Below are 27,312 nucleotides of genomic sequence, written 5' to 3'. Positions count from 1 at the left end.
CAGGATTCGACCCGCCAAATTGCCGACCTTCTGATCGACAAGCTCAGCGTCCTAACCCACTGAGCCACCGCGTCCCCTATCCTTGTCTTACAACCATTCATTTAGTGACTGAAGTTACAAGGGCACTGGAAAAAATGAATTATGATCATTTTTCACACTTGCAACTGTTACAGCATCCCTGTGGTCACACGAACAAAATTCAGCTGCTTGGCAACTGGTTCCTATTTATGACGGTTATAGAGTCCCAGACTGATGTGATTGTCTTTTGCGACCTTCTGACAAGCAAAATCAATGGGGAAGCCAGAATTGCTTAACATCTGTGTTACTGACTTGAACAGCTGCAGCGATTCGCTTAACGACAGTGGCAAGAAAGGTGGTAAAATGGGGCGAACCTCATCTAACAACTCTTAATTGCTAAACAAGGGAAATTTTGGGCTCAGCTGTGGTCCTAAATCAAATTACCCATGTTGATGACAAAACATTGGGCTTCCTTTGGCAGAGCATTAGGTTTTTGCGAAAGAATCATTTGATTCATTCTCACCCAACATTTGCCAACGTTTTATTTCTGTCTTTTAGCTTTTGTAAGCCACTAGGAGTTACCCTGCGGTAAGATGGCAACCAGTACTTTTTACAAATAAGCCAGTAAATAAAACATTCACGGTTGGATGTTGTGTTCTGAATCAGCTTCTAAGGAGCAGCTTTTGTGCCCCTGCTAAGACCACCCAAAAATTCATAGGTAACCTCTTGTCTGTAACATGGAATTCTTCAACTAAATAAAGCTTTATCTTGATCCAATAAGGCATTTATGGTACACAGTTATGGCAGCCCAAGTCAAGCATCACATAAGTACAGGTAGCCCTTGAGTTACGACCGTATCGGGGCCTGCCCATTACGGTCATAAGTTATAACCATCATAAAATGGGTTGGTTTTACAGCCATTTTTGTGGAGATCATTAAATGAATTCAGTAGTCATAAAACAAATACCACAGTTGTTAAGGGAACCCGTTGTTTGCTATGACAGTCGTAAAATGCAGACCTGCGATTGAGGAATGCTGCAAACAGCCATATCGTGTTGCCAAACACTAAAAATGTGGTCATGTCACCATGGGGGGGGGGGCAACCATCAGAACTTTAAATCTGGATCATAAGTCTCCCTTTTCACGTACATCGTAAGTTTGAATGGTTGCTAAGCGGCCGGTCGTAAGTCAAGGGCTACCTGTATTGGAATAATATCATTATTATTAACTTGTCATTAAACTGCCTGAAACATCACAAACATAGATGCAACTGATATCTGAGGGATATCAGGATATCTGAGGGAACACCTGCTGCCGGCATCAAGTTGCCTTCGTCCTGTGCGCTCCCACAGGGAGGGTCTTCTCAGGGTGCCGCCGGTAAAAGAATGCCGGCGGACAACACCCAGGGGGAGGGCCTTCTCAGTGGGTGCGCCTGCCCTCTGGAACCAGCTGCCCGTGGAGCTCAGGACTGCCCCTGACCTCCGTTCATTCCACGGGGATCTGAAGACCTGGCTCTTCGAGCTTTCCGGCCCAGGCTGAGTTTTAATTGGGGTTTTAACTAGGGTTTTATATTTTTCAGGGATTTAGTTTAATCTTTTTAATTGTTCTTAATTTTTGTATTGACGTTTTTTTATGCCCTGTAAACCGCCCTGAGTCCTACGGGAAAGGGCGGTATATAAATTCAATAAAATTAAAAATTAAATTAAACTATTGAGTGTAACCTGGCATTCAAGATCACGCAAAGTATTAGTACCGCTTTACAAAACCCTACTAAGACCACACCTGGAACACTGCAACCAATTTTGGTCACCATACTACAAACAAAGATGTTGAGACCTTGAAAAAAGATACAGAGAAGAGCAACTAAGATGATCAAAGGCCTGGAGATTAAAACATACAAAGAACGGCTGCAGGACTTGGGTTTGGCTAGTCTAAAGAAAAGAAGAAACAGGGGTGACACGATAGCAGTACTCCAGTATCTGAAATAAAGCCTGCCAAATTTATTAACATAAAACAGAGCAAGACAAGACACCAACCATGAAACAGGAGCTATGAAACAGGAACTAATCAAGCGGTTGCCTTCAGCAAACCAGCCCTCCCACACATTCCCCTTTTATAGAGTTCAGGGCGTGGCTTCTCTCTGCCTCCTTCCGAGGTGCCCCATTGCCTTCCTCTGTTTACTCCTAATTGACTGCCTCCTGCGTCGGGCGTCCTTGAACAGGGCCAGCTGTGGGTCATCTTCATCCACGCTGTCAGGCTCACACAGCTGGGTCTCCGTCGTGACCAAGTGGGAGGGGCCCGGCTGAGGGCTCTGCGGAGCCTCAAGGCCATCATCAGCAAGCTCTTCAACACCCCCCTCCTCCTCCTCTGAGTCATCCGACCCAACTGCCGAACCCACAGGCTGACCCTGAATCACAACAGTCTTGGCTCCCCTCCTTTGGAACAGAGAAGTCCTAGATATTGAGCCATTCCTTGCTTACTAGATTTCTGGAGAAGAGTAAATACATAGCTTTTCAAAGCAGACATTTGCAGATAAGTCAGATCACGCAAACCCTCTCCAGCGGTGCTTCAGACTGATTAATTAGATGAGCAGTTCATACCAAACTGTATTTCGTTTCCTTCTTTCCGCCCGTCCCTCTTTCCCTCCCTCCCTCTCTTTTTTTTATGGTTGAGTGACTCTGGCCTACTTGGTGGAGGTTAAAGCATTAAAGTACAAATTAGTCATTGAAGGTTGTCACGCCAACGGCAAATAATTCACATAACAGAATAACTGAGACAGAAGGGATCTTGGAGATCTTCTAGTCCAGCCCCCTGCTCCGGCAGGAAACCCTATACCATTTCAGAGAAATGGTTGTCCAATCTCTTCTTAAAATCCTCCAGTGATGGAGGACCCACAACTTCTGGAGGGTGTCATTCCACTGGTTAATTGTTCTAACTGTCAGGAAATTTCTTCTTAGTTCTAGGTTGCTTCTCTCCTTGATTAGCTTCCATCCATTGCTTCTTCTCTTGCCCTCAGGCGCTTTGGATAACAAGTTGACCCCCTCTTCTTTGTGGCAGCCCTTCAAATATTGGAAGACTTCTATCTTGTCTCTCCTGGTCCTTCTTTTCATTAAACTAGAGGTTGTAAATCATCCCGGTAACATCTTGGCCTAGTATTTCAGGGAATAATCATCTATGTGGGGCCTTCCTAAAGACTAGCACGGTCGGAACCTTGTGAATCTCAGTAGGATGTTCATAAGTGCAAATAGTTTATTGATTCAGATGACCAGTTCTTGGAACAAGTAGAGGAGCAAATTAAAAGTTAGCATTGCTGCTCATCCAAATTCTGCTAGTATTATCATCCATCAACAGACCAGCCTGCTGTAAGTTGACTTTGACACACACAAAGTATCAGTACCACATTCAGTTTTCTGTTACCAGTACTTCATAGAGAGGTCCCCTTGATGGGCAAGTAGATTAAATATTTTTTTAAAAAAAGGAAAGGCTTCCCCTCGTCAGTCATATCCAATTCTAGGAGCTGGTGCTCATCTCTCGTTTCCTAGCCAAGGGAGCCAGCATTGTCCTAAGACCCTTTCCGTGGGAACACTGTTATCTTCTCACCAAAGTGGTACCTATTTATCTACTTGCGTTTGCATACTTTTCCAACCGCTAGTTTGGCAAGAGCTGGGATAGGAACAGGAGCACACCCCGTCATGCGTTACCCTTTTGAAATTTCAGGGAAAATTCGGTATTTTTTCCAACTTATTTTATTTTTTTTGTCCACTTGGGAGTATAGGCTTCTGTGTCTGGACATTTTATAGCCTCTTCTCCAGTGCTACACAGCAACAGTATTTGTCAAGTCAGTACAAGACGCGGGCTCCCGTGAAAGTTATGGTGATCCCGCCTTCATAAAGATGCTGCTGTAAACAAGTCAAGAGTAAGAAAGACGACTTTGGTAGAAATCTGTAGGAGTTGTTGCTTAGGAAAAGGAAGACTGAGCCACGTATTAAATCCAGAACTGCCAGATAGCATTTAGAAGCAGTTCGGACAGACACATTCCTGTTCACTGAACCGTAAGAAATAGTCCATCACAGCTGGACTTCCGAGATTCTGTTATAATAGCACATCTTCAAAGAAAAATAGTATTAGTCTTTTTTATGGAATTGATTTCCTGGCCTGGTCCGTCTAGTGGGGTTAACACTGCAAGTGTGCTTCTCAAGTTAGGGGCTATTTGGTTGCCTCTTTGAGTTGCCATTCCATTGGAAGGCCAGCACCATTCACAGGGAGTAAGACTTCTGATTGAATCCAGCAGCTCAGGAAACCCCCACAAGCCCTTGGATTCTGCCAGCAAGTCCATTCAATAAGGTACAATTGAATATGACAGTAGTTCCAGCTCAGTGTTCTCAACGCTCCTCAGATGACAATGATTATCAATTAGTTGGTGTCCTCCTCAGCGTCATAATCTCCCTCCAACTGCTCCAACTGGTACAGAATGCAGCCGCGAGAGTTGTGTTGGGAGTTTCCCGATACTCCCATGTTACACCCCTGCTCTGCGAGCTGCATTGGCTCCCAGTTGTCTTCCGTGTGAGATTCAAGGTGCTGGTAATGACCTACAAAGCCCTTCATGGCATGGGTCCGGAATACCTCAGGGAGCACCTGCGGCCGGCATCAACATCCCTCCGCCCAGTGCGCTCCCACAGAGAGGGCCTCCTCAGGGTGCCACCGGTCAAAGAATGTCGACTGGTGGCCCCCAGGGGGAGGGCGTTCTGTGTGGGCGCGCCGGATTTATGGAACCATCTTCTGGTTGAGCTCCGGACGGCTCCCGACCTTCGCTCCTTCCGGCGCGATCTAAAGACCTACCTGTTCGAACAAGCCGGCCTGGCCTGATGGGTGATGGGTTTGGGTTTTATTGCTTTTTATTTATTTTAACTTATTGTTATAGTTTTTGGGCATCTTGTTTAATCTCTTTTAATTTTTGTATTCTTGTCTTTTAACATGTATTGCCCTGTTCACCGCCCTGAGTCCTTCGGGAGAAGGGCGGTATACAAATAAAATAATAATAATAATAATAATAATAATAATAATAATAATAATAATAATAATAATAATAATAATAATAATAATAATAATAATAATAATAATAATAATAATCGCCCCAGACGTCTGTATGCAAGCTCTGATCTAACTATAGAAGCTTGCTGTCACAATGATTATTCATTCCTACATATATATATATGATTTATATAGCAGCCCATATCACACAAGATGCTTACAGGATTCAAACTTCAGATAGTCGTCAAGTTTCAAGAGTACATTTAGTGACCGTTCGAAGTTACCGCACAGGACTGAAAAGGGTGACTTATGGCCACCATTTTTCACACTTAACGACTGAAGCAGCATCCCCTCTGGTCACAGGATCAAAATTCGGACACTTGGCAAGTGGCATGTATTTGTGACACTTGCAGTGTGTCTCGGGTCACTTGATCACATTTTGCAGCATCCTGACAAGCAAAGTGAATGGGGAAGCCAAATTCACTTAGCAACCATGTCACTAACTCAACAAGTGCAGTGATTTACTTAACAACTGTGGCAAGCAAGTTCATAAAATGGGGCAAAACTGACTTAACAATTGTCTTGCTGAGTAACAGAAATTTTGGACTCAACTTTGGACTTCATTTTCGACATAAGTCAAGGACTACCTGTATCACAGATAATCTTCCAGAGCCCAAGGATAAACATTGACTCCACTCATCACTAGTAGTAACAGAGCTTATTTGTCCCAAATGCCTAAAGAAACAGCCAGGTCATCCATGCCTTGTAGAAGACTCATTGGGGATTTCTGAATCTCTGGGGGAATGTTGTCCCATCATAGGACAGGTGCTGCTGTTGAGAAGGCACAACTCCAGAGTCCAGCAAGATGGCATTATTTGTCAGAAGAGGCCCAGAGCATGTACTCTTGGGTTTGGCTAGTCTAAAGAAAAGAAGAAACGGGTGACACAATAGCAGTATTCCGGTATTTGAGGGGCCGCCACAAAGCAGAGGGTGTCAAGCTATTCTCCAAAGCACCGGAAGGCAGGACAAGAAACAATGTTTGGACACTAACCAAAGAGAGAAGCAACCTGGAATTAAAGAGAGACTTCCTAACAATGAGGACAATTAACCAGTGGGATAGCTTGTCTCCAGAAATCGTGGGTGCTCCATCAATGGAGGTTTTTAAGAAGAGACTGGACAGCCACTTGTCTAAAACGGTTTAGGTTCTCCTGCTCAAGCACGGGGCTGGACTAGAGGACCTCCAAGGTCCCTTCCAGCTGTATTCCATTCTATCTTCAGCAAAAAGACTCAGTGAGAAGGCAGAATTTCAGGGTCCAGCAAAATGGCATTATTTGGCAGAAGAGACCCAGAGCATGTCCTCTCTGCAAGATGTTTGGCGGGGCAAGCAGAAACAATAGGAGAAAGGCAGTCTCGTAAGCATCCTCACTCTATGCCATGGAGAACTTTATAGTTGGTAGATTTGATTTTTAGATTTTATTAGATTTATATACCACCCTTTCCCGAAGGACTCAGGGCGGTTTACAGGGCATTTTAAAATCACATCAATATAAAATACAAAGTTAAAAGAGAATTAAAAGATTAAATTATCCCTGAAAATAAAACCCCAGTTAAAATTCTCAGCCTGGGTCAGAGAGCTCAAAGAGCCAAGTCTTCAGGTCCCGGCGGAATGAGCGAAGGTCAGGGGCAGTCTTAAGCTCTACAGGCAGCTGGTTCCAAAGGGCCAGCGCACCCACAGAAAAGGCCCTCTCCCTGGGTGTTATCCGCCGGCAATCTTTTACCGGCGGCACCCTGAGAAGACCCTCCCTCTGCGAGCGCACAGGACGAAGGGAACTTGATGTTGGCAGCAGGTGTTCCCTCAAATATCCCGGACCCAAGCCATTTAGGGCTTTATAGGTCATCACCAGCACTTTGAATCTCACCCGGAGAGCAACCGGAAGCCAATGCAGCTCACGGAGTATAGGTGTTACATGGGAGTATCGGGAGACCCCCATCACAACTCGCGCGGCCGCATTCTGCACCAGTTGTAGTTTCCGAATGGTCCTCAAGGGCAGCCCCATGTAGAGAGCATTGCAATAGTCTAAACGGGAGGTCACGAGCGCATGAGTGACTGTGCGTAGGGCATCTCGGTCCAGGTAGGGTCGCAACTGGCGCACCAGGCAAACCTGGGCAAAAGCTCCCCTGGTCACGGTTCGTATATGATCTTCAAAATTGAGCCGTGAGTCCAGGAGGACGCCTAAGTTGCGAGCCCTATCAACGGGGGGTAACACCTCACCCCCCATCATTAAAGGTGGAATAGTTTGGTTAGCCCGAGATGCCGGTATGCAAAGCCACTCAGTCTTGGCAGGATTGAGACGAAGCCTGTTTCTTCCCATCCAGACCTGGACCGCCTCCAGGCAACGGGACATCACGTCGAGGGCATCGCTGGGTTGGTTCGGGGTGGAGAAAAAAAGTTGGGTATCATCAGCGTACTGATGATACCCCACCCCGAAACCACGAATGACCTCGCCCAGCGGCTTCATATAGACGTTGAACAGGAGGGGCGAGAGAACCGACCCCTGAGGGACTCCACAAGCAAGAGGCCTTGGGGTGGATCTCTGCCCTCCCGTCAACACCGACTGTGAGCGGCCCAGGAGATAGGAGGAGAACCACCGTAAAACGGTGCCTCCCACTCCCGGCCCCCTTAGACGTCGCAGTAGGATACCATGGTCAATGGTATCGAAAGCCGCTGAGAGATCTAATAGGACTAGGACAGAGGAGCAACCCCTGTCCCGGGCCCTCCAGAGATCATTCACCAGCGCGACCAGTGCCGTCTCCGTGCTGTGCCCGGGCCTGAAACCCGATTGGTACGGGTCCAGATAATCAGTTTCCTCCAGGAACAGAGGAAGCTGTTGTGCCACCACGCTCTCAACAACCTTCGCCAAAAAGCAAAGGTTGGAGACTGGACGATAGTTATTTAAAACAGCCGGGTCCAGGGCAGGCTTCTTGAGGAGTGGTCTCACCACCGCCTCCTTCAAGGCGGCGGGGAAGACACCCTCCTTCAAAGAAGCAGTTATTACTGCCTGGAACCAGCCTCGTGTCCCCTCCCGAGCCGCATAAACCAGCCAGGAGGGGCACGGATCCAACAAACAAGTGGTGGAGCTCAGCCTCCCCATGATCCTGTCCACATCATCAGGGGAAACAGGATCGAACTCAGTCCAGATAACATGCTCAAGACCGTCCGATTCCTCCACGTCAGACTCCACCCAGTTAGAGTCCAAACCGGCCTGGATCTGAGCAATTTTGTCCGTCAGATGATGACTAAACTCCTCGGCCCGTCCCTGTAAGGGATCCTCCCTCATCTCCTGGTTAAGAAGGGAGCGAGTCACCCTAAACAAGGCGGCCGGGCGATTATCTGTGGATGCGATGAGGGCGGCGAAGTAGTTAGTCCTTGCCATCCTCATCGCAGCAAGATAAGACCTTATAAAGGTTCTTAACTGCAATCGATCAGATTCGGAATGGCTGGACCTCCAACTGCTCTCTAGACCCCGTCTCCGACGTTTCATCTCCCGGAGCTCTACAGAAAACCATGGAGCCCAATGGGATCTGCGTCGGGTCAGAGGTCGCGAAGGTACAACACAGTTGAGTGCTTCAGTGGCCGCCCTTTCCCAGGCATCCACCAAGACATCAGCTGGGCTGTGAGTGAGGGAGATAGGTATAGACCCAAGTGCCATCTGGAACCATTCAGGGTCCATTAGGCGCCTGGGGCAGAACCATCTAGTTGGTTCCACCGCCCAGCAGCAGGGGGTGGCATAACGGAAGACCAGTTGCAGGAGATGTTGGTCGGACCATGACAGGGGAGTAGCAACCGGTAAACCACCTCCCAAATCATCCAACCATTGTCCAGACAGGAACACCAGGTCGAGAGTGTGACCCCCCACATGAGTTGGGCCTTGAATTACCTGGGTCAGGTCCATGGTCGTCATGGTAGCCAGCACCTTGTACTGTACTTGAAGTCTAGTGGACCTATTGCAGCTGACAGATCGGTGATGTTAGATGGGTGTAACAAGGAACACCAAAAACTGCATTCTGGCCTAGCTGTAACTTCCAAGTGCTCTTCAAGGGCACCACAAGTAGAGAGCATTACATTAATCAAAATAAGAAGTGACCAAGGCATTGGAGGGATGGAGTCACTGAAGCAGTAGGCGTGAGCTTAAATGGACTCCAGAAGATGGTAGAGGACAGGAAGGCCTGGAGAAACATTGTCCATGGGGTCGCGATGGGTCGGACACGACTTCGCAGCTAACAACAAAGCATTGGTTATTACAAGCAGGGCCTCCGAATGAGTTGCTTACAAACAGTTGCTTAATAATACAGGTTTTGCCCGCAGACCTATGTCAACAGTCATCCTCTTATACTGTATAAAATTTGAAGTCTTTTCATGCTATCCATAAATGATTGCCAGCAGAATCATAGGTAACATAATCAAGAATTATGGACGTTTGGCAGCAGGAGATGCCATAATGTAAAAAAAAAGTAATTTTCACCCCCATCCTGTTAGTATAGTACAGGGACAATTTATTGTATCTTTGCCTTAACTGCACTCCTTAAAATTCCCGTTACTGTCTGACAAAGGTTTTGGGTTTTTTTCCAGCCTTGCCAAATCCACTTATTGGAAAGGAAAATGCAAAAGGGAGAAGATAGAATATAAAACATAGGAGTAACAAAGTCGGAAGGGGCGTTGGAGGTTTTGAACTCCAAACCCCTGTACAAGCAGGATAGGTAAAGGTAAAGGTTCCCCCGCACATGCGTGCTAGTCGTTTCCAACTCTAGGGGCCGGTGCTTATCTCCGTTTCAAAGCCAAAGAGCCAGTGCTTGTCCGAGGACGTCTCCGTGGTCATGTGGCCGGCATGACTAGACGCCAAAGGCTCACGGAACGCTGTTACCTTCCCACCGTAGTGGTCCCTATTTTTCTACTTGCATTTTTAGGTGCTTTCGAACTGCTAGATTGGCAGAAGCTGGGACGAGTAACAGGCGCTCACTCTGTTACACGGCACTCGGGATTCGACCCGCCAAACTGCCGATCTTCTGATCGACAAGCTCAGCGTCCTAACCCACTGAGCCACCCTCTACCATTTCAAACAAATGGCTGCTCAGTCTCTTCTTAAAAGCCTCGAGTGATGGGGCACAAACAATTTCTGAAGGCAATTGTTGATTTATTGGTAAATTAATTCTACGTTGCTTCTTTCCTTGGTTAGTTTCCATCCATTGTTTCTTGTCTTGTACTCTGGTGCTTGTGAAAATAGATTGACACACCCCCCCGGCTCTTCTTTGTGGCAGCCCCTCATATATTGAAACAATGCTGTCATGTCTCCCCAATTCCTTCTCTTCATTAAACTAGACAATACCCCATTCTGGCAACTGTTCTTCATATGTTTTAGCCTCCAGCCCCCTAATTATCTTTGTTGCTCTTTTCTGTACTCTTGGCAGAGTCTCAAGATCTTTTTTATATTGTGGTGCTAAGAGACCTCAAGAGAGTTCCAGCTTCTTACAGAATCTGTTTTATAAAGAAAGCGGTCTGTGGTTTTTAAAAAAATATAAGAGAGATGTCGAGAATCAGCTTGGAAAATTCAGGCCTGGTCTAATCGAGGAAGGATGAAATTTTAGTGAGATACTTCCACTGCAAATAGGAAGCACCGAAGGGGATCGTTTATTCTCACACATTTTAAAGTATATTTTTCCCATTTTTAAATTTAAATAGATAGATAATCTTTCTTGTCATTTTTTACTGTGGGCACAACAGCACAGATCAAAAATGAAATTTAGTTGCCCGCCCTCAAAGTGAAGCACATACATGACACACACCTAGAACATACTACATACAACATATGTCTAGACCCACACTTCTACATATACATAACAATAAAATATTAAACACTGTCCATCTTGAATATATAACGGAATGAGGAAGCCTGAGAGTTCACAAGGTTAATGCTGTGTGGAATGAAACTATGGCTGAATCTGGATGTTCTGCTTCGGATACCACGAAGCCCCCTCCGCCCAGAAGGGAACAAGGAAAACCTTGTGGAGAGGATGCATAGCGTCCCAGACAATCATGCCATGTCCTGGATGGGAGGGAGGGAACTGCCAATGATCTTTTCGGCCATCCTCACCACTCTCTGCACCGCCTTCCTGTCTGAAGCAGTGATGCTTCTAAACCAGACTGTGATGCTGTATGACAGGATGCTCTCGATCGTCCCCCTGTAGAAAGTGGTCAGGACAGGGGAAGGAAGATGAGCTTTTCTCATGCGACGCAGAAAACGCAGGCGCTGCTGTGCCCGCTTCACCAGTTTCTCACTGTTGAGCGACCAAGCCAGCCTACTCGTTAGCTGCACACCCAGGAATTTGATGCTGGTAACCATCTCCACAGGTGAATCATTAATGCAGTTACCTTTTTACCTTTTAAATTTACCTTTATCATACACAAAAAGAAAAGAAAAGAAGACGGCAAGTAATTCAGTGATGCAGGATGCGGTGGCCAGATTGCCAGTGATGCGGACCCCACCACAGCAGAATAGCACTAGCTCCAAAGTCGCTCTACAAATAACCCTCGACTTACGAGCACCGTTGAGCCCAAAATGTCCTTTGCTAAGCTAGATAGTAGTTAAGTGAGGATCACCCCATTTTACCTTCTTGACACAGTCGTTCAGTGAAACCCTGCAGTTGTTCAGTTAGTAACATGGTTGCTAAGAGAATCTGTCTTTCCCCCTTGACTTTGCTGGTCGGAAAAAGTGATCACGTGACCCAGGGACACTGCAACCGTCATAAATGTGAGCCAATTATCAAAACATCCGAATTGTGACCAGGCGGAGGCTGCAACGGTCGTGTGAAAAACAGTGATGAGTCCCTTTTTTTTCAATGTCATCGTAACTTTGAACAGTCGATAATTGAATGGTTGTAAATCAAGGGCTACCTGTACTGTTTACCAAAAGGTTTCCAGCCCAATTAAAAGTGCCAGTTTATCACTCATGTGTGGGTGTCAGTGTTGACTCTGGTCAATATCACTTTTCAATGCCTTGGTAAGGCCACACTTGGAATACGGCATCCAGTTTTGGTCACCACGATGTAAAAAAGATGTTGAGACTAGAAAGAGGGCAGAGAAGAGCAACAAAGATGATTGGGGGACTGAAGGCTAAAATGCATAAAGAACAGTTTCTGGAATTGGGTATGTCTAGTTTAATGAAGAGAAGGACGAGGGGGGACATGATAGCAGTGTTCCAATATCTCAGGGGCTGCCCCAAAGAGGAAGTCAAGCTATTCTCCAAAGCACCTGAGGGCAGGACAAGAAGCAACGGATGGAAACTAATCAAGGAGAGAAGCAACCTAGAACTAAGGAGAAATTTTCTGACAGTTAGAACAATTAACCAGTGGAACAACCTGCCTCCAGAAGTGGTGAATGCTCCAACACTAGAAGTTTTTAAGAAGAGACTGGACAGCCATTTGTCTGAAATGGTATCAGGTTTCCTGCCTGAGCAGTGGGTTAGTCTAGATGACCTCCAAGGTCCCTTCCAACTTTATTATTATTATAGGGCTGGGAGAGAGTGAATGGCCCAAGGTCACCCAACTGACTTCATGACTAAGGCAGGACTAGAACTCAGTGCCTTAACCACTGTACCAAACTGGTTCTCAGTTACTATCTGCAAAGTCTTCTATAGAACCACATCTATAGGACATACTGGGCAAGGCGTTGTCTGAATTTCATCTGCTTATCCCAAACCAAACTTTGTGAGTGAAAATGTTTGAATTTCTACATCTCAAGAAGTTATGGGGTGAGGAGTAAAGGATGGATCTTCCCCGTGCCTTGGAAGTCGGCCCCACCTTTTCTGCATGGTACATGCTTGTTAAAATTGTACTACTCCAACATATATTTGAGCCTAATTTATGGACCAACATCATAGGTAGTGTTGTTTTGCATTGATATTTTTCATTAAGCCATTTGTGCTTTGATGTCCAGCAGCCAGAATCTACAAATACTGCAAAATAATGTACAAAACTATGCAGAACAAGAGGAGAAATAGACACACACAAACACAGAGAAGCGCATTCACAAGAGGCCTAAAGCAGCTAATGGCAGTATTTTCAGTTTTAACATCTCTTGACTTCTTAATTTGGTCCTGACACATTAACAATTTCTGAAGCTCCCAAATTTCTTTTACTGAATAGCGTCTTAGACGAGTTTAAATCTTTGACTGATTTCTGTAGACGGTTGAAAATTACTAAGATAGATATTGTTAATTTTGCAAGGGGTTTGGAAGGAAGAATTGGATTGCCATGTTTTAAGAAATCAACACTCTTTCCTTTAAAAAAAATGTTAAATGCATCTTTTATGATCTTCAGATGAACGGTGTCATCTGAAAAAGATTCTTTTTCATTATGTTTACTATGTAAATCAGGGGATGTTGAAGAAGGATTGAGTGTCAATATTTTCTTGTTCCAAGTAAAATGTATTTGAAGGGATGTTGACATACATAATTTGGTTCTGCTCTGTGGTTGTCACATTTTGGTTTAATATCCACATTATTATTAATAGAATTTTGAGAATTCTATTTTGAATTTTGAGAGGGATAAAATCAAAATCCTTGTGGGTGAATATAGCCAGCCTCAATCTCTGGTAAAATACTCCATTGTGGTTGTAAGCTACCCTATTCTCAGTCACAACCTTTCACCCAGATGCCCTATGGGTCATTCCTATAGAGGTCAGGAGAACAACAATCAGAAATGAAGCAAGGGATATTGTTACTACAAACTAACCAACATTAACATAGCAGGCTATTGCAAAAGAAGCCAATGCAGTCCTAGGCTTCATTAATAGAGTGATAAAATCAAAATCACATGAAGTTCTAGCCCCACTTTACAAATCCTTAGTAAGACCACACTTGAAATGCTGCATCCATTTCTGGTCGCTACAGTACAAAAAGATGTTGAGATTCTAGAAAGAGTTCAGAGAAGAGCACAAGAATGATTGGGAGGCTAAATGAGTGGGAGGCTAAAACATACGAAGAACGGTTACAGGAACTGGATATGTAGGCCGCCTTGACTCTTTTATGACTCATGGACTTCAAATCCCAGAATTCCTCAGCCAGCCATGCTGAGGGGAAAGGGAGAGGTTTCCAAGCTGAGCCATGGTGGCTCAGGAATTCTGGGAGTTGAAGTCCACGAGTCATAAAAGACCCAAGGTTGCCTACCCCTGGCCTAGGCCTAGCCTGCTTTATGACTTGTGGACTTCAACTCCCAGAATTCCTGAGCCAGCCACGCTGAGGGAAAAGGGAGAGGATTCCAAGCTGAGCCATGCTGGCTCAGGAATTCTGGGAGTTGAAGTCCACAAGTCATAAAAGAGCCAAGGTTGCCTACTCCTGGTCTAGTCTAATGAAAAGAAGGACTAGGGAAGTCATGATAGCAGTGGTCCAATATTTGATGGACAAGACAAGAAACAACGGATGGAAACTAACCAAGGAGAGAAGCAACCTAGAACTAAGGAGAAATTTCCTAATGGTGAGAGCAGTCAACCAATGGAATAGTTTGCATTCAGAAGTTGTGAGTGCTCCATCACTGGAGACTTTCCAAAAGAAACTGCATAGTTATTTATCTGAAAACGTATAGAGTCTCCTGCTCAAACAGGGGGTGGACTAGAAGACCTCCAAGGTCCCTTCCAACTCTTTTTCTACGTTCTATGAGAAGAGAAATAAGGTTTAAAGAAGTGGGTTTGATGCTGAATACCATACCCCCAATTTGTGAAGAATTTTTTTGCACTTAACAGAGTTTGGCTTGTAGGTGACAATTTTGCCATTTTAAGGGGGGCGGGGGGGATTCAACTCCAGACTTAAAATCCTGGACTAAAAAAATATGTTCGGCTTCAGCTTTAGAGTGGCTCTCTGTTGATGTAATGGAAAGAAGAACCGACTTTCTTGAGATGTACATTTTAATTCTGGTGGTTTTTTTAAATTATTATTATTACTGGCTTTTAAGAGTTGCGTTAGCTCTTTAGGAGAAATAGACGTGAATGTTCTGTACCAGCCTGCTACCGGCCTTGCAGAAAAGGCAACCCCTTTACAGACGGCAAAAGGCTGGAATACGTCTGCCAAATTTATTACAAAAACAAACAAAACATGAAACAAGATACCGGAGCTTTGAAACTCTATCGGAGCGGTTGCTTTCAGCAAACCAGCCCTCCCCCAAACATTCCCTTTATAAAGAGTTCAGGGCGTGGCCTCTCTTTGCCTCCTTCCGAGAAGTCCCACAGCCTTCCTCTGCTTGCTCCTACTTGACTGCCTCCTGCGTCGGGCGTCCTTGAACAGGGCCAGCTGTGGGTCATCTTCATCCACACTGTCAGGCTCACACAGCTGGGTCTGGGTCTCCACCAGGTAGGAGGGGCCTGGCTGGGGGCTCTGCGGAGCCTCAAAGCCATCATCAGCAAGTTCTTCAACACCCCCCTCCTCCCCCTCATCTGAGTCATCCGACCCAACTGCCGAACCCACAGGCTGACCCTGAATCACAACACTATCCCGCACCGCAGGGCCCTTCCCCCGGGGCTGCCGATCCGGATGCGGTCGGGATGGGAATTGTTCATGAAAAGCAGTCACCAACGCAGGGGCATGAACTGCGGTCGCGTCTTCCCAGGTGAAGTCCTCTGGTCTGTAACCTTTCCATTCAATCAGGTACTGGAAACGACCTTTCAGCCAACGGGAATCCCTGATGCTGGCGACCTCATACTCGGGGGTGCTGCCTCCATCACGAGGTCCTGATGGGGGAGGTTCCGCTCGGCGGAGTGGACAAGCCGGTTGCTCGGGGACCAACAGAGACCGATGAAAGACTGGGTGCACGCGCAGGGAACGTGGCAGAGTTAAGCAATAGGCGACCGGATTGATGACAGCCTCGACTGGGAACGGTCCTAAATATCGGTGATCTAACTTTCTCACCGGCCGTGTTGACGGTAGGTTCCTGGTGGACAACCAGACCCGATCCCCCACCGATAGTGGAGGCGTATCCCGTCTTGACCGATCAGCAAACCTTTTGTAATCGGCCTTGGCCTTCTCTAACTGACGTCGCACCAATCGATGGATCGCCTGTAACTCTGCCATGAAGTCGTTCGCTGCCGGCTCCGGTGAGTCCACGGGAGAAAGGGGGAAAATCCGGGGGTGATAACCCACATTGGCCAAGAACGGTGTCATCTGTGTGGAGGTGTGCTGCGAATTGTTAAATGCAAACTCAGCTATGGCCAGATAGTCCACCCAATTGTTTTGCTGCAGATTGACGTAGCAGCGCAGATATTGTTCCAGGATACCGATGACCTTCTCGGTTCCCCCGTCAGTTTGAGGATGATGTGCGGACGAGAGGCAAATCTTGATATCCAACGCATGCATCAACTCCTGCCAGAAGCGGGCTGTAAACTGGGCCCCCCTATCAGAGATGACTCTATCAGGGAGGCCGTGCAGCCGAAACACCTGCTGAATGAACATATGACTAGTGGCGCGGGCTGACGGTAAGCCGCGACAGGGGATGAAGTGCGCCATCTTGGTCAGCATGTCCACCACCACATACACTGTCATAAAACCAGAGGATGGGGGTAAATCCATCAGAAAGTCCATGGACACAGCCCCCCAGGGTCTTTTGGGTGTTGGCAAGGGCTGCAGTAATCCAGGCGGGGCCCCTGTCGCTGACTTGGCCTGCCTGCATGGGATGCAGGAGGTGACATAGGACTGGACGTTGTGTCGGACTCGGGGCCACCAGAAGGTACGGGAGACCAGGTTCAGGGTCTTGAACAGGCCAAAATGCCCCGCTGCCGGGTTATCGTGACACTGGCTGAGGATGAGTCCCCTGAGTGGCCCTCCCGGAACATAGAGCCGGTCACGATAATACAAGAGTCCATCCGTGACCGTCCAAGGAGAATCTGGCCCCACCTCCTCCTTCCGCTGAGCCACCCACACCTCCTGCTGCTGTGCCTCCCGGATCCGAGCCCGTATATCAACCGGCTCCCGTACCGCAGCAAAAGACTTGACGGGGATCACTGTCCTGGGCAGAAGCTTGTCTTCCACTCGGGAATATTCGGGCTTCCTGGACAGAGCATCCGCTCTTTGATTGTGCCCGCTAGGTATGTACCGAACCCGGAAGTCAAACCTCGCAAAGAAAAGAGACCACCGGATCTGGCGTTGGTTCAAATTCCGAGCGGTCTGCAGGCTTTCCAGATTCTTATGGTCCGTCCGGACCTCGATTTGATGCCGCGCTCCCTCCAGATGATGCCTCCAGGCCTCGAACGCCGCTTTGATGGCCAGCAGCTCCTTCTCCCAGATTGTATAATTGCGCTCCGAAGGGTTCAGTTTTTGTGAATATACGCGCAAGGAAAGAGGGTACCGCTGGGCGTCGTTGCCTGGAGTAACACCGCCCCAATGGCAATGTCGGAGGCGTCCGCCTCCACGACAAACGGCCGTTGCGGGTCAGGATGCTTCAAGATGGGCTCCTTCATGAAGGCTTCCTTCAAAGTCTGGAAAGCCTGTTGTTCTGGTGCGTTCCACTGGAACCGAGTCTTCTTCTGCAGGAGCCGGGTGAGGGGGGCTGTCAAGGCAGCAAACCCAGGGATGAAAGTTCGGTAATAGTTGGCAAATCCAAGAAGTCGCTGAACATCCTTCACACGACGCGGGGGTTGCCAACTCTGCAAAGACTCAACCTTACTCGGCTCCATGGCGATGCCCTCAGGAGAAATGCGGTGACCCAGGAAATCGATGGTCACCCGGTAGAACTGGCACTTCTCCAACTTGGCAAACAGCCGATGTTCTCGGAGTCGCTGCAGGACCTGATGGAGATGCTGATGGTGCACCTCACGCGACGGGGAGTAGATCAGGATGTCGTCCAAGTAGATCACGACGAACTGATCCAACAAATCCTGGAAAATGTCATTCATGAAATGCTGAAACACAGCGGGGGCGTTGATCAGGCCAAACGGCATCACCGTGTACTCAAAATGTCCATAGCGAGTACCAAACGCCGTCTTCCACTCATCACCCGGCCGAACCCTGACGAGGTTGTAAGCTCCACGCAGGTCCAGTTTCGTGAAGATCTTAGCCTCCCGGAGTCGGTCCAAGAGTTTGGGGATGAGGGGCAGCGGGTAATGGTTGCGCACTGTGATGGCGTTGAGTTTTCTGTAATCGCAGCAAAGCCGTAATTCGCCCGACTTCTTTTTGACGAAGAGCACGGGTGCAGACACTATCGAGGACGAGGGCCGGATGAAACCGTGAGCCAAATTCTTCTCCAGAAAGTCCCGCAATGCAGCCAACTCGGGGTCCGACATGGAGTACAAACGCCCCACTGGGAGAGGCGCATCAGGGACTAAATCAATGGGGCAGTCATAGGGCCTGTGCGGGGGTAATTGATCCGCCTCTGTCTCGCTGAACACATCAGCAAAGTCGGACAGTTCGGGAGGCAAGGAAACCCCTGGGAAACCCTCCACCTGGCCAGCACAAATATGGCGGGAGTGGTCCACGCACTGCAAGCTTGGGAAGGTGACCAAGTTCTGTGACCAATAAATCTGTGGGTCATGCGCCCGGAGCCACGCCAGTCCCAAGACCACGGGGAAATGCAGGTCTGAGGTGATATAGAACTGGATGGCCTCCACATGGGAACTGATGGCCATACATAATGGTTGTGTGGCGGCCGTAATAGGCCCAGACAGGAGCACTCGACCATCGATAGTCTCCACTAACATGGGCGGATCCACCGGGCACTGGGGAACAGCCCATTTGGCCACAAATGCTGAGTCCATAAAATTTGTGGTGGCCCCAGAGTCAATTAAGGCATGGACTGGAATCCCCTCTGGCTTGCCAGGAAGGATCAGACGTGCCTCCAATATCAGATGCCGTGGAGGTCCACAGGCAGCATCGGAAAGACGTCACTCGGTGTTGTGGGATGCCTGATCTATCACACCGTCTAGATCGGGCTCAGGGCGTTTCCCGACAGAAAAGTAGGGGACTTTCTCGGGGCAGACTCGATCACTGATGCCCGCTGTCGCTTCTTTGGGCAAAAAGCAGCCAAATGTCCAGGGTCCCCACAGTAAAAACACAACCCCCCGATCGTCGTCTGTTCATTTCAGTCACCGATAGACGAGACCTGGCGGCACCCAGCTACATTGGCTCCTCCCTTTGAACTGGGGGCTCACGCACAACAGGGGCGGCAGGGGTCTGTGGGGTGGCACGGCGACTCCTTCGCTGCTGCAACCGAGCATCGATCCGCAGGCAGAGATGGTTCAGCCCATTCAGGTCTGAGGGAATATCCACACGGGCCAGCTCATCCAACATCTCCTCCGACAATCCATCCTGGAAGGCATCCACGAGCGCAGCCTGATTCCAGGCGGAATCCTGGCTAAGCAGCCAGAAATCGCTGATATAGCCCTGTAGGGGGCGTTGACCCTGCCTCAGAGCTTTCAGACGTCGAGTAGCAGTCTGCGTCTTAATAGGGTCCTCATACATCAGACGCATATGATCACAAAACCCCACAAAGTTGTCCAACAATGGGCTAGGTTGAGCCAGCAGAGGCGTGCCCCAACGAGCTGCATCACCCGAAAGAAGGCTCAACACAAACCCCACCTTATCCCGGTCAGTGGGGAAATCAGCTGCTCTCACGCTGATAAAGAGCTGGCATTGTCCCAGGAAAGCAGGAAACAGTTCTGGAGTGCCTGTAAATTTATCCGGCATTGCAACTTGACATTTCCTCCTGGGTGGGGGTGATGGTGGGGGTGCAGCATGAACCTGAGCTTGCAGTTGAGCCACCTGAGCTGCCAGCAAAGTGAGTTGCTGGGTGAGCTGGGCATTCTCAGCACGTAGCTGCTCCATAATATTAGTAAGGGGTGGGAGGCTGAAAGCAAACTGTTCTGTACCAGCCTGCTACCGGCCTTGCAGAAAAGGCAACCCCTTTACAGACGGCAAAAGGCTGGAATACGTCTGCCAAATTTATTACAAAAACAAACAAAACATGAAACAAGATACCGGAGCTTTGAAACTCTATCGGAGCGGTTGCTTTCAGCAAACCAGCCCTCCCCCAAACATTCCCTTTATAAAGAGTTCAGGGCGTGGCCTCTCTTTGCCTCCTTCCGAGAAGTCCCACAGCCTTCCTCTGCTTGCTCCTACTTGACTGCCTCCTGCGTCGGGCGTCCTTGAACAGGGCCAGCTGTGGGTCATCTTCATCCACACTGTCAGGCTCACACAGCTGGGTCTGGGTCTCCACCAGGTAGGAGGGGCCTGGCTGGGGGCTCTGCAGAGCCTCAAAGCCATCATCAGCAAGTTCTTCAACACCCCCCTCCTCCCCCTCATCTGAGTCATCCGACCCAACTGCCGAACCCACAGGCTGACCCTGAATCACAACAGTGAAATAAAATCTTGTCCAACTGGATCTGTCCGGAGATACTGGACTTTAGTTCTCTGGATTTTGAGTTGGGCAAGACGTAAGATAGATAACAGCCACTAACCTTGGCAGAGAAATTACCAAGTTTCGAAATACCAATTTCAGAAGAAGCCTGAAGGTCTGTTATAAAGAGGAGAAAACGTTATTAGATAGACCTTCCCTTCAATCTAGCACAGGGGTAGGCAACCTCGGCTCTTTTATGACTCATGGACTTCAACTCCCAGAATTCCTGAGCCACCATGGCTCAGCTTGGAAACTCTCCCTTTCCCCTCTGTGGCTGGCTCAGGAATTCTGGGAGTTGAAGTCATAAAAGAGCCAAGGTTGCCTACCCCTGGCCTAGACAATCTGGGTCATAACAATAGGTAGCAATAATAAACCCTTCTGTGCTTTGAACTCAACAGATGCTCCCGATTGTTTGCGCCTGACACAAAAGAAGCTGCTATCATGTTGATAATTTCTATATCAATATGTGAATATTTATCAAGGCTAACATGTGCCTTTTTTAATCCTGATTCCACTTCGTGATCTTTCATTTGAGAAACAGGACATCCCAAACTGTATTGACGTAAAGAACAGGAATGTCTATCAGAAGTAGAATCCCTTCTCTATGCAGCTCGTCTGTCAGTGTCTGTCCCTGTGACGTGCTAGGTCGCACTTTGTGGAGTGTGATACTTGGATGTTTCTCCCGCTCTTTCATGATAAATTAATCCGAATCTAGCCATGTATTTTCTGGTGCCTCAAAGAAGTCAGCTTAAATCAATTTTATGATACATCTTACTATGGCATGTTCGCCTAAAATGGTGCTGAATATAAGCATATCGTATAAAGGCCTTTTGGGCACAAAATGATTGTGTTTGTGTTCTGAAATAAAATAAGTGCACAATTGTCCTCTTCCATTCTTTGCTCGATTTGGTGCTCATGTCCGAGATAGAAGGAAGCCTTGGGCCATCCCATATTTTCATTCTTAGTCTACCGCATGTTTAATTTACGTGGTTTATAGTTGCAGTTTCCGGCCAGTTGTTTCTTCAAGATTAACTATTATGGGAATTACACATCTGTGTGGAAAGAAAATTCGCAGCATAAAGTGGCTGAACATTTCTGACTTGCATGGTAGTATCTGGTGCTTTGGTTACTGATTGTACATGCGACAGAGAATACAAAAGTCTTATTCTCTTGTGTGTGTGTGGTTTTTTTGGGGGGGATATAATGGAGGAAGACCTCTTACGTAAAGAAAACCTCGGAAGCGCAACAGAATCATAGGTGATAGAGCAAAAGGAGAAGATTTGGGGAGAGGGAGATGTCCCTCTAGAAATTGGTGTACTGGAAATTAGGGACCTATTGTTTTTCCTCTTTGATCTAGGGCCATGAAAATGTAGGGTTGCCTTTAGTATTAAAATCATGTCTTCCAGTAAGGGAATAGAAGTTTGTTTTCTTCGATATCTCGTGCACTAGTTGTGCCCTTTCCTGGAGCATCCCTGTGTTCAGTCTCTCAAGGCCTGGTCCTCTCATACTTGGGACTATTGCAATGTGCTCTACATGGGGCTTACTTTGAAGAGTATTCGGAGCTGACACAGAATGCAGCTGCACTGACATATTCTGAGGCCCTCGGATAGACCACGTTACGCCTATTCCGCGACCTGCACTGTTTGGCAGTTTGGTTCCAGGTCCAATTCAAGGTGTGGGTTATCACTTTGTGGCATAGATCCAGGCTACCACACCCAATGGGATTAGCCCCTCCTGGCATGGCAGAAGGGACCTGCTGTGGATCCCGTAGGTCAAGGGATCCTGGCAGGTGAGATCCAGGAGAAGAGTCTTTTGTGCCGTGGTTCCCACCCTCTGGAATATCATGTTCCGAGAAGTGAGCTCCACACCTGCTTTTTTGGCCTTGTCCCAAACCAAACTGTTTTATATTGCCATTTTTAACTGATTGATTGTAAGCCACCTAGGCCAGGGGTAGGCAACCTTGGCTCTTTTATGACTTCAACTCCCAGAATTCCTGATCCAGCCAGCATGGCTCAGCTTGGAAACCTCTCCCTTTCCCCTCAGCATGGCTGGCTCAGGAATTCTGGGAGTTGAAGTCCACGAGTCATAAAAGGACCACGTTTGAAGACCTCTGCTCTATACCCTCTTCCAGGGGTAGTCAACCTTGGCTCTTTTATGACTCGTGGACTTCAACTCCCAGAATTCCTGAGCCAGCATGGCTCAGCTTGGAAACCTCTCCCTTTCCCCTCAGCATGGCTGGCTCAGGAATTCTGGGAGTTGAAGTCCACGAGTCATAAAAGGACCAAGTTTGAAGACCTCTGCTCTATACCCTCTTCCAGGGGTAGTCAACCTTGGCTCTTTTATGACTCGTGGACTTCAACTCCCAGAATTCCTGAGCCAGCATGTCTCAGCTTGGAAACCTCTCCCTTTCCCCTCAGCATGGCTGGCTCAGGAATTCTGGGAGTTGAAGTCCACGAGTCATAAAAGAGCCAAGGTTGCCTACTCCTGACCTAGAGCCACCTTCAGTGAGATGGGCAGCACATAAATTTAATGAATAAGTAAATAATTCTTGTAGAAAAGCGTAAGATGCTTACATACAGTCTAGCCTAAATTCTGGTCGACATTGATACATTTCTTTGTGCTTGGTGTGGAATACAGGTAGTCCTTGACATATGACCACAGCTGATGCCAAATTTTTTGTTGCTAAGCAAGCCGGTTGTTAAGTGAGTTTTGCCCCTGTTTACGACCCTTTTTTGCAACAGCTGTTAAGTGAATCCCTGCGGTTGTTAAGCAAAACATAGGGTCATCAAGCAAATCTGGCTACCCCTATTGATTCTGCTTGTTGGAAGCCGGCTGGGAAAGATGAGCCTGAATTTTGATCACATAACCATGGGGATGCTGCAGTGGTCGTAAAGTGTGAAAACTGGTCATGTCACTTTTTTCCAGCACTGTTGTAACTTTGAACAGTCACTAAACAAATGGCTGTGAGTCAAGGACTACAATGGCTTAAACCAGTGGCTTCTGGTCCAGAGAGAGAGAAATGTATATATATAAAAAAATATAGAACTCTTCTATTATTGTATGAAGTCTGCAGAGCTCTCCACTTCAATAGCCAGTTGTAGAACCTTTAAGAATTTATTTCTCGTTGGTTTTTCCTGGTTCGTTTTCCACCGTAAAGAGAAACCATCTAGAACAGGGTGTCAAACTGCCAGCCCGTGGGCTGGACGTGTCATTGGGAAACCACGCCCCCCCCAATGCCAGCAATGGCGAAAAAGCTCCAATACGTTGCGTGACGTCACGAGTTTGACGTGTCTGATCTAGAACACACTAAGCCATCTCAGCTCAATTGCCATGTAATGATGACCAGCTGGAAACCCAGCAAACATCTTCTTGTGATGGATTTGCCCATATGTGGCCATTCCAGTACATTTATTTATTTATTTTTATTTTAATTCCATTTATATCCCACCCTTCTCCGAAGACTCAGGGCAGCTTACAAGCTTAGCAGTAGCCTTCATTCTATGTATATGCCTGCTTATTAGGGCTTTCACACACACCCCAAGCGGCATTATTACAAAGTCAGCTTATTGCCCCCAACAATCTGGGTCCTCATTTTACCTACCTCGGAAGGATGGAAGGCTGAGTCAACCTTGAGCCTGGTGGGATGCGAACCTGCACTAATTGCAGGCAGCTGGTGTTACTTAAGGAGGCATTAGCCCACTGCTCCACCAATGCTTGACTTAACCACCCACCATAGTCAAGCAGGCAATTCTGTTCTATCGTTTCCTTGAAGTTGACACTACATGAAGTCTGGAGCCAGCAATTGACATGTTATGGGATCTAGGCCTTTGGTCTTGCAAGTTTTGCTCCTCTTCACTGTAACTCCCTTGTGCAAGCTTTTTGTAACTTTCCCGTTGTTCTGACAGGTGACCGAAGAGGAAGAGACAGCTAATCACACCGTGATGATTCAGGAAACTTTGCAACCAGCTTCGATGGAGTTGGCCGAGCAGCATCATTTGGTGGTCTCCTCAGATGATGTGGAAGGCATTGGGACAGTGACTGTTTATACTCAGGGCGGAGAAGCCTCAGAACTGATTGTTTATGTGCAAGAAGCTATGCAGCCAATGGAAGAGCTGGAGCAATCTGGACAGGACATCTAAATCAAGTCCTCCGGGCAGGTAAGTAGGCAGGTAAGCCTCCTGGCACTGGATGTTGAGTCTTCACTGACATATTGCAAGCCATTTTTGGGAGAAACCCCTGACGTCGGTGTGGCAAGAGTTGGTACATTCCAACGACTCTCTGATTCAGGTTGACTCAGCCTTCCATCCCTCCGAGGTCAGTAAAATGAGGACCCAGATTGTTGGGGGCAAAATGCTGACTCTGTAAACTGCTTAGAGAGGGCTGTCAAGCAGTGTGAAGCGGTATATAAGTCTAAGTGCTATTGCTATAGCTATTCTTTCCCTAACTAATTTTGCTCTGACTGATGAAGTTGCTTGGATGAGCAACGAAACGTCTCAGGTTTACAAACTTTGATTCAGTTGTCATGGTTCAACCTTTAGACACCTCCTGACACTGCTAAATAGTTTGCCATTGTATATTTGACAGCAAGCATAAAAGGTGCTTCATGTAGCTATTAATCCATTGTGTGTTTCACTACTGGGAGATGTGAGGGTGGCAGTTGATTAGACTCCAGGTAGTCCTCGACTTACGACCTCAATGAAGACTAGAATTTCCATTGCTAAGCATGGTGATTGTCAAGTGAGGTCTGCCCGATTATATGACCTCTTCTGTCATGGTTGTTAAGCGAATCCCTGTAGCTGGAAGTGAATCACATGGCCATTAAGCAAATCCAGCTTCTCCCCTTGACTGCTGGTTGGAAACCAGCTGGGAATGTTGCAGAAGGAGATCAAATGATCCCAGGACAGGGCAACCATTGCAAATACATGCTGGATGCCAAGCGCCTGAATTTTGAACATGTGTCCATAGAAATGCTGCCACGGTCATAAGCGTGAGGACTGGCTGTAAGTCACTTTTTTCAGTGCCACTGTAACTTCCAACAGTCACTAAACAAATGGTTATAAGTCGAGGACCTCCTCTAATGGCTTTTTGCTGGAGATGTTTTGACACATACTGAGCCATAATCCATTTCTTTTTTTTTTTGGGGGGGGGGGGAAATGCCTTTTTTTTCACAAATCCCCTTTCCCTTTCTCCTAAGGAACTCAAGAGACCGCAACCTCTTATTACACCGATGCGGATACATCCTTCAGGGATCAAATAAACATCCTGAACAACATCTGTGTGAGGAGACGGCAGCCAAAAAGCCAGGAGGATCATTGGCAAAATGCCACAGGGCTCGATAAAACTATCCGGGTGTGTTGTATGCACTTTAAGAAAACGGTAGAGTTTAAAAGACTCTTTTAATCACAGTTTGAAAAGCTTCTTGAGAAGGGGAAAAAGAAAAAAGAAAAAGGACAATCAGGCAAAACAGAAGTCCCAGGCAGTGAAGCTGCTTCTAAGGATAAAAAGCTCCATAGCTTATTTCTTCCTTGCCTTTGGCTCCCAACTAGCTACGAGAAAAAAGTCTCCCTTTTAATCTCCTAAAGGAGCTTTGCTTTGTGAGTTTTGAAGAAAAAAAAACAACCCAGAACGGGATTGAGTTTTCAAAGACTCAAAAATGTTATCTGAAGGAACTGGTTTCCCTTTTAGATCATTCATCTTTTAATTTCACCTCCTTCCGTTTCCTCAAGGATGCAAAACTGCCATACCGTACCTTTCTCAGAAGTCTGGTTCCTGTTACAAAGGAAGGGTTTTTATTATTACCACGTTGTTTTTTTTTTTGGGGGGGGGGCATAAATTGAAGGTAATTTGGAAAGGCTGACCATCCCTGAAGTTTTATTCTGATTTTCCTCCCCGTTCCCCTTTGCAAGATTACCACAGTGTTTTCTCTGAACTTGGCCACTGTATTTCTGATTGATGTTTCATACTGTTGGGTTATGTTCCTCATAATACATAATGAATGCAATTTGGAGCCATAGAGAAGTCATTTCACATCAAGGAAGCTGTGAAAAACAGAGTGATAAAGTGGAGTTTGGGGTCCTGTTTTCTCTGTCTGACAAATGTTTGAACATTTTTTTTCCAGGAAAAACCCAGCTCAGTAGCCAGAGCTCACATCCATTGTGGTTAATCTGTCTTTATAAAACTAAACAAATTTGCCATGAAATGCGTTGGCTGTCCTGAGGGCACCTCAGGGGAGTTTATAGTCACATCCTGACAAGAGTCCACCAGGGCTGGTCTAAAGGTAAAGGTAAAGGTTCCCCCCGCACATGCGTGCTAGTCGTTTCCGACTCTAGGGGCCGGTGCTCATCTCCGTTTTAAAGCCGAAAAGCCAGTGCTTGTCCGAGGACGTCTCCGTAGTCATGTGGCCGGCATGACTAGATGCCAAAGGCGCACGGAACGCTGTTACCTTCCCACCGTAGTGGTCCCTATTTTTCTACTTGCATTTTTTACGTGCTTTCAAACTGCTAGGTTGGCAGAAGCTGGGACGAGTAACAGGCGCTCACTCTGCTACGCGGCACTCGGGATTCGACCCGCCAAACTGCCGACCTTCTGATCGACAAGCTCAGCGTCCTAACCCACTGAGCCACCGCGTCCCTAGGGCTGGTCTACAGAAAGCCTAACCTTTACTAGGCCGCCTTGAAGAGTGGGGTAAAGGGATGCTAAGAGGCTCAAGGCAAAATTGCGTTAAGTATCTTGTCCATAGTTCCAAGAAGTGGTTCCCATTCTGCTGTCCATAAAGAAAAGGAGATATGATTTTGAGCAATATTGTTTCCACCAGGCCAGTAATTCTAGCAGGACTTT

The 27,312-nt window shown here is 47.2% G+C and overlaps 1 protein-coding gene across 1 annotated transcript in view; it reads left to right on the top strand.

The window, feature by feature from the left end:
- The window catches only part of ZFAT (zinc finger and AT-hook domain containing), a 144,507-nt gene extending 117,632 nt beyond the window's left edge, over positions 1–26,875 (top strand). Inside the window, exons 16-17 of the mRNA XM_081323523.1 lie at positions 24,381–24,632; positions 25,670–26,875. Coding sequence (XP_081179649.1) covers positions 24,381–24,614 — 234 coding nt within the window. The 3' untranslated portion in view covers positions 24,615–24,632; positions 25,670–26,875. The remainder of the gene's footprint in view (positions 1–24,380; positions 24,633–25,669) is intronic.
- The last annotated feature ends 437 nt before the right edge of the window (positions 26,876–27,312 follow it).

The sequence above is a fragment of the Vipera berus genome (genome assembly GCF_964194415.1).
Source record: "Vipera berus genome assembly, chromosome: 3".
NCBI lineage: Eukaryota > Metazoa > Chordata > Lepidosauria > Squamata > Viperidae > Vipera > Vipera berus.
This window is presented reverse-complemented; position numbering and strand designations above follow the sequence as displayed.